Source organism: Chinchilla lanigera, unplaced genomic scaffold (assembly GCF_000276665.1).
Source record: "Chinchilla lanigera isolate Chin_1 unplaced genomic scaffold, ChiLan1.0 scaffold00003, whole genome shotgun sequence".
In the NCBI taxonomy this organism is placed as follows: Eukaryota; Metazoa; Chordata; class Mammalia; order Rodentia; family Chinchillidae; genus Chinchilla; species Chinchilla lanigera.
The window spans coordinates 16,822,833-16,837,188 of NW_004955404.1; the positions used below are offsets into that span (position 1 = coordinate 16,822,833).

Below are 14,356 nucleotides of genomic sequence, written 5' to 3' on the forward strand. Positions count from 1 at the left end.
CCCTTCCTGGAGCTGTGCTCGGCCCCAAGGTGCAGTCCCACAGGCAGGGCCGTCCAAACGTGCTGGCCAAAGGGACTTCAAGCAGAGTGTGGAGGCAAGGTTGCAATCTGTCATAGTGGAGACCAATTCACACTGAACTTTAAGTCAAGACTAACATCCTTTTATACTCAGTGAAGGAAACACTATTTCCTCTCATTACTTGAAAGTAGAACTCACTGAATAAGTTTTGCAGCCAGGATAAAGGCTAAGCAATTGATGGAACGTGAAATAGGCAGGTGTTGGTGTTCCATGTCCAATCCTCAGTCCCGTGAGCCTTTGCTGTGTCCCCTTCCCTAATGTAACTTTCCCTATGAACTCTCAGAGCGTCTTTATGCCCTCTTTCCACAGAAAAATCCCATTAATGGGCAGTACCTATAATAAGCACTGTGATTCTCACCCTGGGAACATGTGCATTATGACAGAAGGCTCCATGGGAAAGTAGCGAACGTGAATCATTAAGGCTCATCATGGGACAGGTGGGCGCCTAATGGGTGGTGCACTATTGAGTCTTCCGAGTAAACCTGTGAATTAGACATAGTTATCTCAATTTGTATAGACAAGAAAACAAAAAGGAAATAGAAACAATAGCCAGAAAATCTGTGTGTGACTTGTTTATGGTGTAGCGGAGAAGTGGAACTGTGAGGTCAGTAAGCAAACCACTCTGGCTTTGGTACTGCATTCCAGAACCTGTTAGCTGCCATTATGTAGTCGAGATCTCCTTTGGAAACATGATATTACTCACGACATTTTGTCTTCAGACTGCTATTTTCCCCCTTCTCCTGCTCATAGCTTGGAATGGGTCATCTCAGGAAAATCACAACTTTCCATTTTCTTCTAAGATCCTTCGTTCCTTCTCTTCTTATATTTTTGAAAGGTGAGTATTCAAAACTCATAGTAATAGGAACTTGCTTACCAAATTACTGCAGACATTCCTGTGAGTCCAGCTCATCCCTCCTCTCTCCAAACCAGTTTTAATCCTTAAATATCCATTGTTTTCCTTTCAATTCTCTGATGTTGCAAGTCCTTATATTCCATGCTTTTTCACACTGCCCTTTAATGTAGTAAACTTTATGAGAAAGGTAGGAAGTGTGAACTTCCAACACACTTGGTAAAGACGATTCCAAGGTAACAATAGGCAAGGATGGGAAGGTGAAAAATAGTTGAATCAGATATTTAGACATTTGTCCACAGTTGTTCACCCCAATACCTCCTTCCTCCAAATAAGTTATTGTTTTTTGTAATATGGCTAATAATTATGATGTGATGAAATTATTTCATTCTTTCTGCACATTGAGGCAGTGAGGGGACTTTAAGTACTGCATTTGATTAGCTCTCCATTTATAAAATAATAATACAATAGCAATTCAGTGTGTAAAGTTAGCAAAAGCAAAGAAAGCAGACTTTAAATCTGAGAATTATGTTTCCTCTGTATTTTAATCAGAAATGAGTTATATACAACAATCTGTATTTAAAGAGAAACTCTATATGCCCAAAGTCAAACCTCACAACATTAATCATCATCATCATTATTATTATTATTGAATTTTCATTCAACCAATGTAATTGTATGATTCCAAAATTGGTAACCCAAGGAATTACTGACTTCATAGCTTGCTCAGTGAATTTCCAACAGGAAAGCAGAAGTCTAGGCTGAATTCTTTCACTAAAGAAGAAATATACTTTTATTGTACTTGAGGAGTTCTAGTGATAGAAACAATATATTAAGTGATTGAAAAACTATTAGCAATAAGCTGAGAATTTTTCAAAGCATCATTAACACTTCAGAAAATATGAGTGTTTGGGAAAATGCTCACTAACTTCTACCCTTTAATGAGAAAAAAACCACTATTACATTATTTCATTCACAATATGCTCCTAAATAAATAAGGGATAAAAAGGCAACGTCAGAATTTAAAAAATAATATTTTGGCACATTTCTTTCTTTCTTCTGTTGTTCTTCTTTTTTTTATTTTTAATGCCATCCTGTGTTACATAGTCCTGGAATTATTTTATGCTCATCATACATAAAAACCAAAAGTAACTTCTTGAGTCCATGAAAGTTATAAAAGTTATGTTTTCTTTCTCTTTTTTGGTAGCTGATTTCTCTGCATGAGATTTGCATCTATGGGAGAGTAGTAACTCTTACTGAAAAACAGTACATATTTACAGTTTTCTTTTTCATTATGTTTTCACAGTTTAATTCAGTTTGACAACTATGTAAGTAAAGTTATATCATTTATTGTACTTGTTAACCCCTAGCCTTGAGACTATAATAATTCTGAGTGATTTTTATGCTATCCGGTGGTTCTTTTCTACTGTTCTACAAACGGGATATCTATATGAATAGTGTACTGACAAGCTTTGTCCTCATCAATCTGACTGTGCTGTGATTAGGTGTATGACATCAGGCAATATTCCTAAGCCTCAGCTTCCTCACTGATAAAATGAAAGTGATAATATTGTTGGGAAATTTAAATGTGGCGTGCATAAGTGCAGTGATCATGGTGTCAGTACAGAAGAAAAGTCAACTAAACCGTCTCCGTCTATGCAAAACATGGGGCTAAGGTGTTTTGCTTTGTTTTTTCCCTGGGTATTTAGCCTAGGGCCTCATGCATGCTAACTGTGTGCTCACCTTTTGAGCTACAGAACAAGCACCTGAGTTAAGTTTTGTCATTACTTAACATATATAAAAAAAACCCTCAGGATTCAAAAAAATGACTTTGCTTAAATTACTCCATTATAAAGTAGGTTTATAAGGATATTAGTGATGCATTTAAATATATTCATTTCCTTAGGCATCATCCATTACACCATCAAGGAAAGTAGACGCACATTCTAACACTTTTAGTATTGCTCAAAACCTTCTTCAGTATTTTTATGGAAAACTCTTCAGCTGTAAATTTGGAGCCATTTTTAAAAAATATCAGTGCCATTGTTTTTATTTGACTAAACATCAGGCTCATCTTTTCGGGGTGTGGAATGTCAAATAAGATACTTTATCTCATTTCAGAGATCTTTGTAGATCATAAAAAGCTATATAAAGATAAAATGTCACAGAATAGAGTATTAAAAGACAAATGCCTTCATTGCGAATATTCAAAATTGTGCCTCAGGCTTTTAAAGAAATTCTGAAAGCCTCCCAGAGCTTTGAGCACTGGCAGCGATTTTCTGAAATGTATATCATTTCCGAAGTGCATAGCTGGGAGTATCAACACCCATTCAAGCATGTAAATCTTAGACAATAAAGAATATTTACTAATTCTATTGATTTTATTATTATCTCACCTTTATCCACCGCTTGTTATGTCTGAATTTTTGAACCAGTAATTTTATCCAGATACATCTTAGACAGCTAAATTATATTCTTCAATTTGTTTGCTTTTGAAATTAAATTCTACTAATTTGGGTGGGGGCTCAGAAATTTTATCATAGCAAGCCAACCCTGTAGCAAGCCAATGAGTTAGTATTACTTTTTCCCAAGAATTATTTAAATAAGGAACTGAGGTTAAAGTAAAAAATTGTAAAAATGGGATTACACTTTTGATTTATGGAGTGATGAAATGAATAGAAGTGAACTGCACACTGAGCAGGTTGGGGAATAATTATCAGGGTGTGGAACGAGACACAGGTTTGATCACATAGTGTTTCTTGATTCGGAGAAACTGATTTTCCCTTAATAGTGTTTGCTTTTGAATGAGTCCTCCTCAGCTCTCTGTCAGAGGTCATTTCATGCCCTCTTGATTGCTTTACCTCAGATGTTCAGCATTTTGCTTTTTCTATTCTGTGACTTTGCGTTAATTATATTTTCTGGTTATTGACCTGATGTGATACTTCTTAATAAAAGCTGACTTATCTCTTCCTCTTCAAGTACAGCTTCAGATGGATCCTAATCGTGTCTGGTGAGGCACCTTATCCCAACTGGGAAATTAGGAACTCTGGATTAACAGCTCTGTTAATATGCACATAGAAGGAGACCAGAAGCACTGCATTGAATGTATTCTGTGTTGAGTGTCTAGATGCTCATCAGACCCTTAGAAATATATAGGCGGCCAGCTTGTTCAGCATCAAGCTTTTAAAAGAAGTAACAAATAATATTTTCAAAATAGTGACTATATCATTTTTGCCAGAAGAAAATGACCACTGTTCTTTGTGCATTTTTCTATCAAATAATTAAAAGCTTTATTGGAGATATCCCAGAGCATGTATGTGCTTGACATTACAGCTACATTCCTTGGGCAGAAAGAGGAAGTAAACAGAGTCACAACACCAAAGATACATTTTGAATATAATGAAATATAAGCCAGCTGCTATGAAATATTCAGCTTTCAGATTTGTCAGTGGCTACATTACAGTGGATAAAAATTATCAAGCTTCTTCAACGAAATTATGTGAAATCTCAGTAATCTACTCTATCTCTTATAATAGGCTTTTATTAATTTCCCTCTTTAGCTCACAAAAAAATGGAAGAATCTCTTGAAACAGCATGCATAATACTTGCTATTGTGTATGTTGATTGACTTAATGTAATTCTATTTCTAGTACTTTAGGAGATTCTCTGTATTGCTTCCATTGTCTGGCAAATACACATTCAAATGAAAACATTTTCAGTTTTATAAAGGAAGGGGTTTGGAACCGGGAAGAATAAAATTACAGATACAGTAAATCCTTCTTATTTAAATTCACTTGTGAGGTTTTTGCAATTTTAGATTTAATATGTTAGAATTTAGGCAGGTTTAAATTAGATTAAAAGAAGATACTATTTTAAAACAGTCTATTATTTCAGGGTTGAGTTTTTCAAGTACTTTGTGAATCTTCCAACAAGGCTTCTTCTAAGAAGTTAGTGTGACATACCTTTTCATAAATATAATTACTATATTCAAAAAGGTCTCTTGTTTTCCAGGGATAGGAAGAGAAGGGAGAAAGAAGCCTCCAATACGCTATTTCAGAAGAGAAGAGTTCCATCACCACAGCACAGCGATGGTCACGAGCACACCCATCAGTGTGAGTGCCACAGGGTCAGCCCCTGCTGCACGTCTTGCACCAGCTGTGTCCAGAATGCTGCCACCATCAGGCTGGTGGACATGTTTCACGTCGCTGAGGTTCAGGTCATCTGGCATCCCTGCAGAGGCAAATAAAAAAGCACAGGCTAATACGGGACCGTTTCACCCAGTAGTATGGAAAGAGTCTCAGACCCCGAGTTTGGACACCACTTTTTTGGCAGCATTTGCTAAACAGTTAGTGTGATGTAGGTAATCCTGGCAGGTTTGCATTGCAAAGTATAGGTGCTGTGTGGAAGTGCTCAGAAATACTGTGAGAACAAATTAAACAGTTTTCCTGGTTCTTAAATTAAGTAGTTTTCCTAGTTCTTGAAATTTTGGAGCATATCTCTAATGGTATTGACTGCTAAGAAACTAAAATAAAAGAATTACTTGAAATATCTGGAGATATGGTATTGTTGGTTGTCTTAGAGCTACATCAAGAGTAGTACCATAAAAACTTACCCATGAAAACCATGTCAGGTAAGAGGAAATAATTGAATAGGGCTTTCTAAATGCATAGTTTCCATAAATCATATTCTATTAAAATAAAATAGGTATAGGGTCTTTTGTAAATTTATTTTTCACTAACTAGCTTTATATATATATATATATATATGATATATATATATATATATATATATATATATATATGGGGTACAAAGTGATGTGATGATTTTAATATAATTAGAAATAATTAGTTACAACTAATTAATATATTTTGTAATGAGACTATTTGAAATTTACTTTCTCAGCAATTTTGAAATATGTAGTGCATTTTTATCTGCTATAGTTAATATTCTGTTTACATCTCAGAAACTTACTCTTCCTATCTAACTAAAATTCTATAGCCTTTATCTAGCAGCTCCCCATAACTCTGGACCCTTAGCTCTGGGAAATCACTGCTCTATACTCCATCCACTTTTATGAGATCAACTGCTTTGGATTCCAGTTATAGGTGAGCTCAAGTATAGGATCTTCACTGGGAATGGGTCATAGAAAAATAGCAAAAAGAATAAATTATATCCTTTATACACATATATAACTGTAGGGATGGGGTTTTGGACATCTGTGAATAGATCAAAGAATTTGTCAATTTAGTCAATTGGAGACTGAGGTAAGGGATAAAGTGCTTGATTAATAAAAGGAGAAGATGCTATCAAAATATAGGCCAAGTTAGATTCCAGTTATTATGTCTCTCTGTGTTATGAAAACTGACAGAATGAAGAAGAGACCAGGCCCTAAATTTTTTGTGACGAATGGCTGCTTTCTTAAAGAAGTTTGTTAGTATGGTATGCTTAGGGAATTGCTGATTTATCACTTATTAGCTAGTGTCACCAATAGCGGGATGCCCTGTGGCTCTGAAGTAACTCTTCCTATCTAACTGAAATTCTGCTGCTACCATTTACAATGAACAGATTTAAATTCAATGTTACTACAGCCACAAATATTGTCATCGTAATTACAGTGAAATTAGAAAAGTTCCTATAAGGAAAAATCAATATTTATATAATTGTGCCAGTACATATACAATTCAGAAAGTAAGCTCCACAGCATTCAAGGATGAGAGCAATAAAAAGAAGCAAAGCTCTACTGATCTGACATTGATTTTACAGCCTGAGCTCCTGCATTATTATTCATTGTTTGGGTACTTGTTTTGCCCTTCTGTGTCATTAGGCAAGATAAATAAACTAATGATTCTTTATTTTTTAGGGACTGGAATTCAGTGTGAATATTTTAGTCATGGTTTTATACATCTTGTTAAGCCAGAGCTTAATAAGGAGCCATGAGGACTCTAGGCAATTAAAAAATAAAACTTTATTCCATAACTACATAAATTTGAGATTTAATGGATTTATTTTTCTTTTCTAACCATTGTGAATTGGTGTCTAGATTAGATTTATCTATAACATTTTCTAATAACTTTCCAAAGTAGTATTTCTTTCATTTATTCATTCATTCATTCATGAGTTAGGCATTGTTCTAGATTCAAGGGAAACTATGGTGTGTACAAGTTCACAAGCGAAAGGTATTATATCACCGATCTGCAAGGCAGACAAATCTAGGGAGCTATACTGCCTTCAATCAGGTGCTGTTTTAACATCTGGAGTAGAAATGCTAATAATAAATTCAACAATCAGAGAAATTAGGACCCTTGAGAGAGAAGTATGTGGAAAGAATTCAAGGTCCCACTGAGAGTGTAACAATTCTGGCTGCAGTTATGGATCAAGTCACAGCCCTGCCTTGACATCTGTTAGGAACTATCAGCATGCTGAAAAGGCCAGGTCCATGATTATTTGATAGAGTGGTTGTTTTCTTAAAGAAATTAAATTACCTAAGATTGCAAATTATACCAAAGGCACTAAAGATTCAGAAAAATTAGTTTGGGAATTTAATACCTGAATAGATGAAGCAAAAACAAAGTAATTTTGAACAATGTTTTATGTGTATGATAGCAAGACATAAAGGTGACAGTAAGTTTGTATTTCTGCCCTTGGTGGTTTACAGTTCAGTGGGAGAAAGACCGACAGGTATGCCACTAAAAACCTGTGTAATATTAAAACTTGTGTGCATGTGGAATGGCTAGCACTATTAAGTATGGACGAAGGATGTACCTTGATTGGGGGACCGTGGCCACTGAAGCACGGAAGTGTGTTCATTCAAAGTAATATCCACAGAGTGCTTGGTATGGCAACAGTATTATCCCGAGTACTTCACGCATATTAAATTGTTGAAGTTGTTTTACAAAAATCCCTTATAGTAGGCACTATTGTTATGCCTGCTTGTGTAGACGAGGAAATAGAAGCACTGGGAAGCTGTGTCATGGTGGCCAGTGGGGACGGACCCCTCATCCAGAAGTGTGGGCTCAGTGTGTGCTCCGGTTATCTGCTGCACTGACCTCAAACAAGGGCTTTGCTGGACATCAAGAAATCAAGATTTACATTGAGAAAAAAGATGATGCATGTTATTCATAAAGGGCATTAGATCTTTCTCTCTCCTTCCTTGACAGTTGGGGTGACTGATTATGTGCCAATATGGTGTATTAAGCCAGCAACTGAAAGCATTCAGGGATAAAGTACGTGTGGGCACAAGATGAGAATGAAGTGGAGAAGATTTCAGGTTTTCTTAGTCCTGCACGCATTGGCTGTTGCCTAGGAGGTGGGGGGTGTTGATATTTTTCTCTGTTTTTATTTCATCTGTCTACAGATTACAAACTTTCTATGGGTGAAAAAGACTGTGCTTAAAGATTATTTTCTGTATTTTTAGTAAAGAAATTTTCAAGGGTGCTACGATTTACTTTTTGTTAGATGGCTCACTTATTCACAAAATTCGTGCTGGACAAGAAAAATATAGTAAATGTATATGCAGGCAGACTCTACACTTATATGACTCAAGAAAGAAAAATAAACATTACTAAGTATCTTTTTCATCATTATAATAATGAAAGTATGAGGTAGAATAAAGTTGATCTATTTTTAAAGTACTTCAGTCATGATATCTCAAAACATGCCTTTTAGATAATATACTTTTAATGAACATTGTTGAATGCATAATGGAATAATAAGCTTCCTTCTCACAACAGAATAAGTTTGGTAGAATCAATCCTACCGTTATGTTGAGGAACAGATACAAAAGTAATTTAGTGCAAGCAGTGGGATTGCAGTTGATTATCAATTTTGTCACATTGCAATGTGGTTCTCATTGATTCCAGTACCATGCTTTTGGTCACTCCAAATCAAAGCCTTGAACTTAGGGTTAAATTCCGGCTTTGCTGCAGTCTCACTGGATGACATTAACCATGAACTTTAGATGAGAGCATTTTAGGAGCTTTAAAATGAAAGCATTTTTACCGAGAGAGAGGAGAGTTATTCAAAACATCTTTCTGGCTAGATAATTAAATCAGTATTTAAAAGATAAACTAGATTTTTATCTAACAGCATTTTTCTAAAGGATATATTTATAGAACAAAAACGTAAGTATAAGTAATGAAAGAGTAAACAAAATGCATACTTTGACATTTTCATTTATTTGGAAATGGATAAGCTTATAGCTTGTCAGGCATAACTTACAAAGCAAAGGTTCATTAAAAATAAACTCTGCATCTCAGGCAACATAGCAAGGGTAAGGAGACACACTGCATGGTGAAGGAAATGTGTGTACCATGTAACAATGGCAGAGCTCTCACAACCTATATGAGACCCAAGTGTTTCCATACCAGGTACAGAAAAATTGATTTTAAGAAAAATAGAAGAGATTTGAAAGCAAGCAAATATACTTTTATACCTAATGAAGCATCAATTAACTTTTGCTTAGCTGGCAGAAGCAGGGACAGAAAGAAAACAGATTGGCAAAGATATTACAAGAAATATGCCAAAACTTAACAGAAGTGTTTAAATTCCATGTCTGTATAGAAGCAATAACTTAATATTTATGAAACAATTGGAAAAATTAAGAGAATATGCATATATCCATTTACAAAATGATAAGCAGCGTGTGGCTGGTGAAAATGATAACCATTAAGTGTCCATTACTAGGGAATGCAGTCACTTATTAAAGTAAGTATTTACAAATAAATATTTATTGATACAGAAAATATATTTTGGTAAATTTATGTGAACTTTTAAAATGTTTCTTTTAACTGTACTCATGTAGGTCTCTGTTTTTGTAGGTACTCTCATTAGTTTTTGTATTGACCTAGTAACCTTTTAGTAATAATTGGGTGAATAAATAAGTTGCAGAATTTTATCCAGGGCAGAGAACTATAAAAATTATAACAACATGTTTCTCTAATTTGGTTCTTTTTCAAGTCCAAAATTATACTGGAGAAACAGGCTGTAAAATAAAGGATTAGACTTAGATGTGAACTCAGACTTTTATAACTAATAAAAAACTGTAAGAGAAACAATCCATTATGAGGAAAGTGATTATTTTCTAAATAAGTTCATTATGTGTCTCCAATCAGATTCAAATTCAGTGGGACTAAATTCAATCAGATCGCATCTCCTAGGAAAGGTGATTGATAGAGGCACAAAATTAGGTGGTTGTTTGGGTCAGGACATACCCTGAAAAATGCTGAGTTGCTTTTCAGTTTTCCGTGGGGTTTCCATACATCCTTGTGACCAAAGCAGTGTGACTGTATGGTACAACAGACAAAGTTGTTGGTAATCTTCTTGTCTCATGAGCAATGCTATCTCTGTGGTTTTCATTTGATTTCTAGAGAGTGGGACTAATCAATAAGGCTGTGCTCAAGGCAGTCTCCTCCATTCCTTTTAGGACAGGAATGGGCTTTTCAATTAGAGTTCTTTTGGTTCCTCTTTATTCCTTTTCAAGTTTTATAGTCATCAATGGCCTTCATTTCCTTTGACAAATTATGTAAGAACAATGGAATAATCCCAATTTTTTTTTTGTCTTTATTTTTTGGTACCGGGAATTGAACTGAGGAAATTGTGCTTGCCAGGCAGGCAGTTATGCTGCTGAACTGTATCCTTGGCCCTTCCCCATTGTTCATGAACTGAAGAATGAATTACAAAAAACAATGGGAGATTCTGATTGTAAGCAAAAGCTCACTTCCAAGAAGTATAATTCCTTGTATCTCTGAGTAGTGTAAAAGATCGCAGTCATGTACTTGTCACTGAATCAAATAAATTATTGGTGCCTCTCATAATTAATGATAAGTCTATTTTTACTAAAGGATAGGATTTCTACACAGAGAATATTGTTTGAATTTTTTGCCAGTTCCTGATGCTGTATTTCATTCTTTTCCTAAGTTTGCTGCATTGACTTTTGAAGACTTTAAGAAACAAACAAACAAACAAAAAAAAAACAAAAAGGAAAAGTCTCACCTATCTGAATTTCAAAGTACCACCTTATTGTAAACCATTTTCCAATACTGTTATTCTGTTGTGTTTTTAACCATCTTTGTGAAATTTCTCTTCCAAATAATTTTAAATAGAAATTTAAACGTATGATTTTTGTATAATAAAAACAAATACTAAAAACATATCTAATAAATATATTACTGTCCTCAACCATATGCTGATCCTTAGTTCTAAGAATTTATAGGCAATCAATGCTAATTTTTTATTTTTTTAATGCGTCTGAAATTTTTATTATTATTATTATTTTTACTTACTAGACAGGAAAAACTTATATATTTAAATAAAAACAGTGGTACCAAAAATTGAACCTACAGAAAAGGACATACATGACAAATATTAGTGCAAGAAACAAAAGGTTAAAGCAATGTACAATTAAAAAACATTGTGTACACAAGATATACAACATAATATTTTGACATATTTATATATAGAAGTCAAGCAATACTGCCATTAAAGGCCCTAATGAAAGTTACAGCTAATGACACTTATCATGTACTGAATACCTATAATGTGTCTAAAATTTTATTAATGTCTAAAAATTCTTATTTTTATTAATTTTTATTAACAAAATTTTTATTAATGTGTCTGTAATTCTTATCAATGTGTCTGAAAAATATCTTAAAAGCTAATTTTATTAATGTGTTATTTTTATTAATGTGTCTGAAAAATATCTTAAAAGCTAAAATGCTGATAAGATACTACTAGTTATGTTAATGAGATTAGAAAAAAGTCTGTTATATCTTGTTTACATTGATGATAGTTTTGGACTTAAAACAATATTGTAAATTAAAATAATATAAATATAACTAAGCACATAATAGTGGAGAAAATTTTTAAGTTACTGGGGAAAATACAGATTGGCCTTGTAAGAACAAAACATTGGATTGATTTTATGAAATAATCATAGAATTTAGGTAAACAGATGAAATTGTTCTAAACCCCAAAGAAGATAAATTCCAACATTAAATTTTCTGACAGAGTTAACTGTGCGGATGAAATAAGGATATTTTCAAACAAGAGCCACAGTTTTTACTACTTTTAAAGTCTAAAATAATTGCTAAAGAGTATGCTTTAAAAATGTGAGAAACTGAGTCCTAAATGAGAGTGTCATTCAAGATGTAATCATGATCAGAATAATTTATAAACATCTAAGTAAATGAATACAAATGTTGGTTGAAAAACAACAGTCACGATGATTAATTTATGGGGTTAAAAATAAAGATAATTATTTAAAAGAACATTAGAGACAATACATAGTGTCACTACGCAGGATTGTAGGAAATCACCAGTGGATATTACACTGCAAATTGTTGTTGTCACATAAGTTACTCAAAAAAAAGGTATAATTACAACACCTGAAAATAATTGTTAAAATATTCCATGCATTTATGTGATTTGGGAGCGAGAAACCTTAATTTTAAGTTCTGTCCTGGCCACTATATTTTAATGAAACTTAAAAATTCAAGGCTAGGCACTTAAAGAATTAATATAAAACTTATTCATTATTAATCCTTTTAGGAACAGATCATTTATGACATCTAATGAAAGAAGAAACAAACAAACAAACAAACAAACAAAAGCCCTGGTAAATTGAAAGCACAAAATCAGTTGATAAAGTCATATGCAAACAATTGAGTAATTAATCTCCAGATGAATTAAATCATACTAGGAAGATGACCAAAAAATATGGCAGATGCTTAAAATTTAAAAATATTTATTATAGTAAATGATGCATTGCCATTGCTTGCTAAAACATTCCCCCTCAGTTTGAACACACACACCCCATCTTTCTTGCCAGACTCTGAAGCAGCTCCGGAAGTCCTCTTTTGTGACAGCAGTATTCACTGTAGTTTTAATCACATCTAGTAAGGATGCTGAGAAAAGGGGTCTTCCAGAACTGTGTCAGAAAGCAGCAAGAATGGTTGAATAAGTGTGTTTTCAGTGAGGGGGGCAGTATTTGGAGAGAGATTCATGGCAAGAGGTCTTTCACTGCAAATTTTTAAAAATTTAAATATTTAGTGTATATTTTTTATCATCTCTTATAAGATGCAGATACTGGGCTTAGATTTAAAAATAAAAATTAGCAGCACACCAAAACACAATGATATAGAAAGGGTGAGAATCTTGGTAAAATGTACTCCAGACATATAACCAAAGGATGGCAATAGCAAACAATAAAGTTACAAGAGGTAAGGAATATCATCTCATAATAACAAGAGAGGAATTCTTCTACCTGTAGCTATAACAGATCTGAGCCTGAGAACCTTTAACATTTTCTCAAAACAAACACACCCATGATCAGTTTGGAGATGTTAATATGATTTTAAGGAAGTGATTGTTCACAAAATAGTCAAGTGGTAAAGAAGGAAGCTAGAAACAGCCAAAGACAGGTTGCTGGCTCTTTCTCTGGGGAAGGCAGAGACAGCTCCCTGGCTTTCCCACCATGCATCTGGAAACATCACTCACACCCTCTTCTCCTGCCTTGTGCACTCATTCCCTGGGAGGAGAACAGATTCTCCTTCTGCTTAGGCCATTTGTTATGAAGAACCCAACCTGTGGAGCTTTAGGATTACTCTTCCTCTTTTGGATCTGCCTGCCCGCAGTGAAGTGCATTTTTCCTACTGCTTTTCAACTTTAAGTAAACTGAGGGGGATCTTGTTCCTTCTGAGAGGTCTATAATTTTTAAAGCACAATGTCCAGTCCAGCTTTCAACAGTACAATAGCTGGTATTCTAATTTTTATCTACTGATGCTTGTGCTTAGGTTTCAGTTAGTTCTAACTTCAGAAGAGGACAAAAAGACCTGTACCTACTGTAAATACAATTTTCAAAAGTTTTATCTTGTGAAAATCAACATGTAAATATAAATGTTACTAGTTGGATATAAATGGATTGATATATGGCATTGCCACAGTTAATACCTAGTGAATATAGTGCGTAAGCACTCAGTTAAAACACACATTAAGATATTCACAAAGAAGACCACATGTTAAGGCTCAAAGCAACATTAACAATTAAATTTCACAGAATGAATTGAATGACCCTATCACAATAAAAGTAAACATCAACACTAAAAAGAAAACCATACTCCCTAAAGATAAACTCATATAAGGGCATAAAAGACCTAAATAATTGGAGAACTGTATCAAGTTCATGAATAAAACTCAAGTGTACACTTGGTCCTGATACTTCATCATTATAGTCTTTGAGATAAGTCTACTGGAACTTCTAGTCTGGGCCCTAAGTGAGCCCTCCAAATCTAGCAATGCATGTCCATTAATATGGAGGAAATGTTCTTAAATTCTTTCTCTTCTTTTTCTGGAATTTTCTTTGCTTGAATGGTCGATTTCCTGAAAATGTTCTCTTATATCTTCTTTTTTTTTTATTTTTTATTTTAAGGATAA

The 14,356-nt window shown here is 34.1% G+C and overlaps 1 protein-coding gene across 1 annotated transcript in view; it reads right to left on the reverse strand.

Moving 5' to 3' along the window:
• Positions 1–1,533: 1,533 nt before the first annotated feature.
• Positions 1,534–14,356, reverse strand: part of Gpc5 (glypican 5) — a 1,267,099-nt gene continuing 1,254,276 nt past the window's right edge. Inside the window, exon 8 of the mRNA XM_005374117.1 lies at positions 1,534–5,158. Within this exon, the coding sequence (XP_005374174.1) occupies positions 5,001–5,158 (158 nt within the window). The 3' untranslated portion in view covers positions 1,534–5,000. The remainder of the gene's footprint in view (positions 5,159–14,356) is intronic.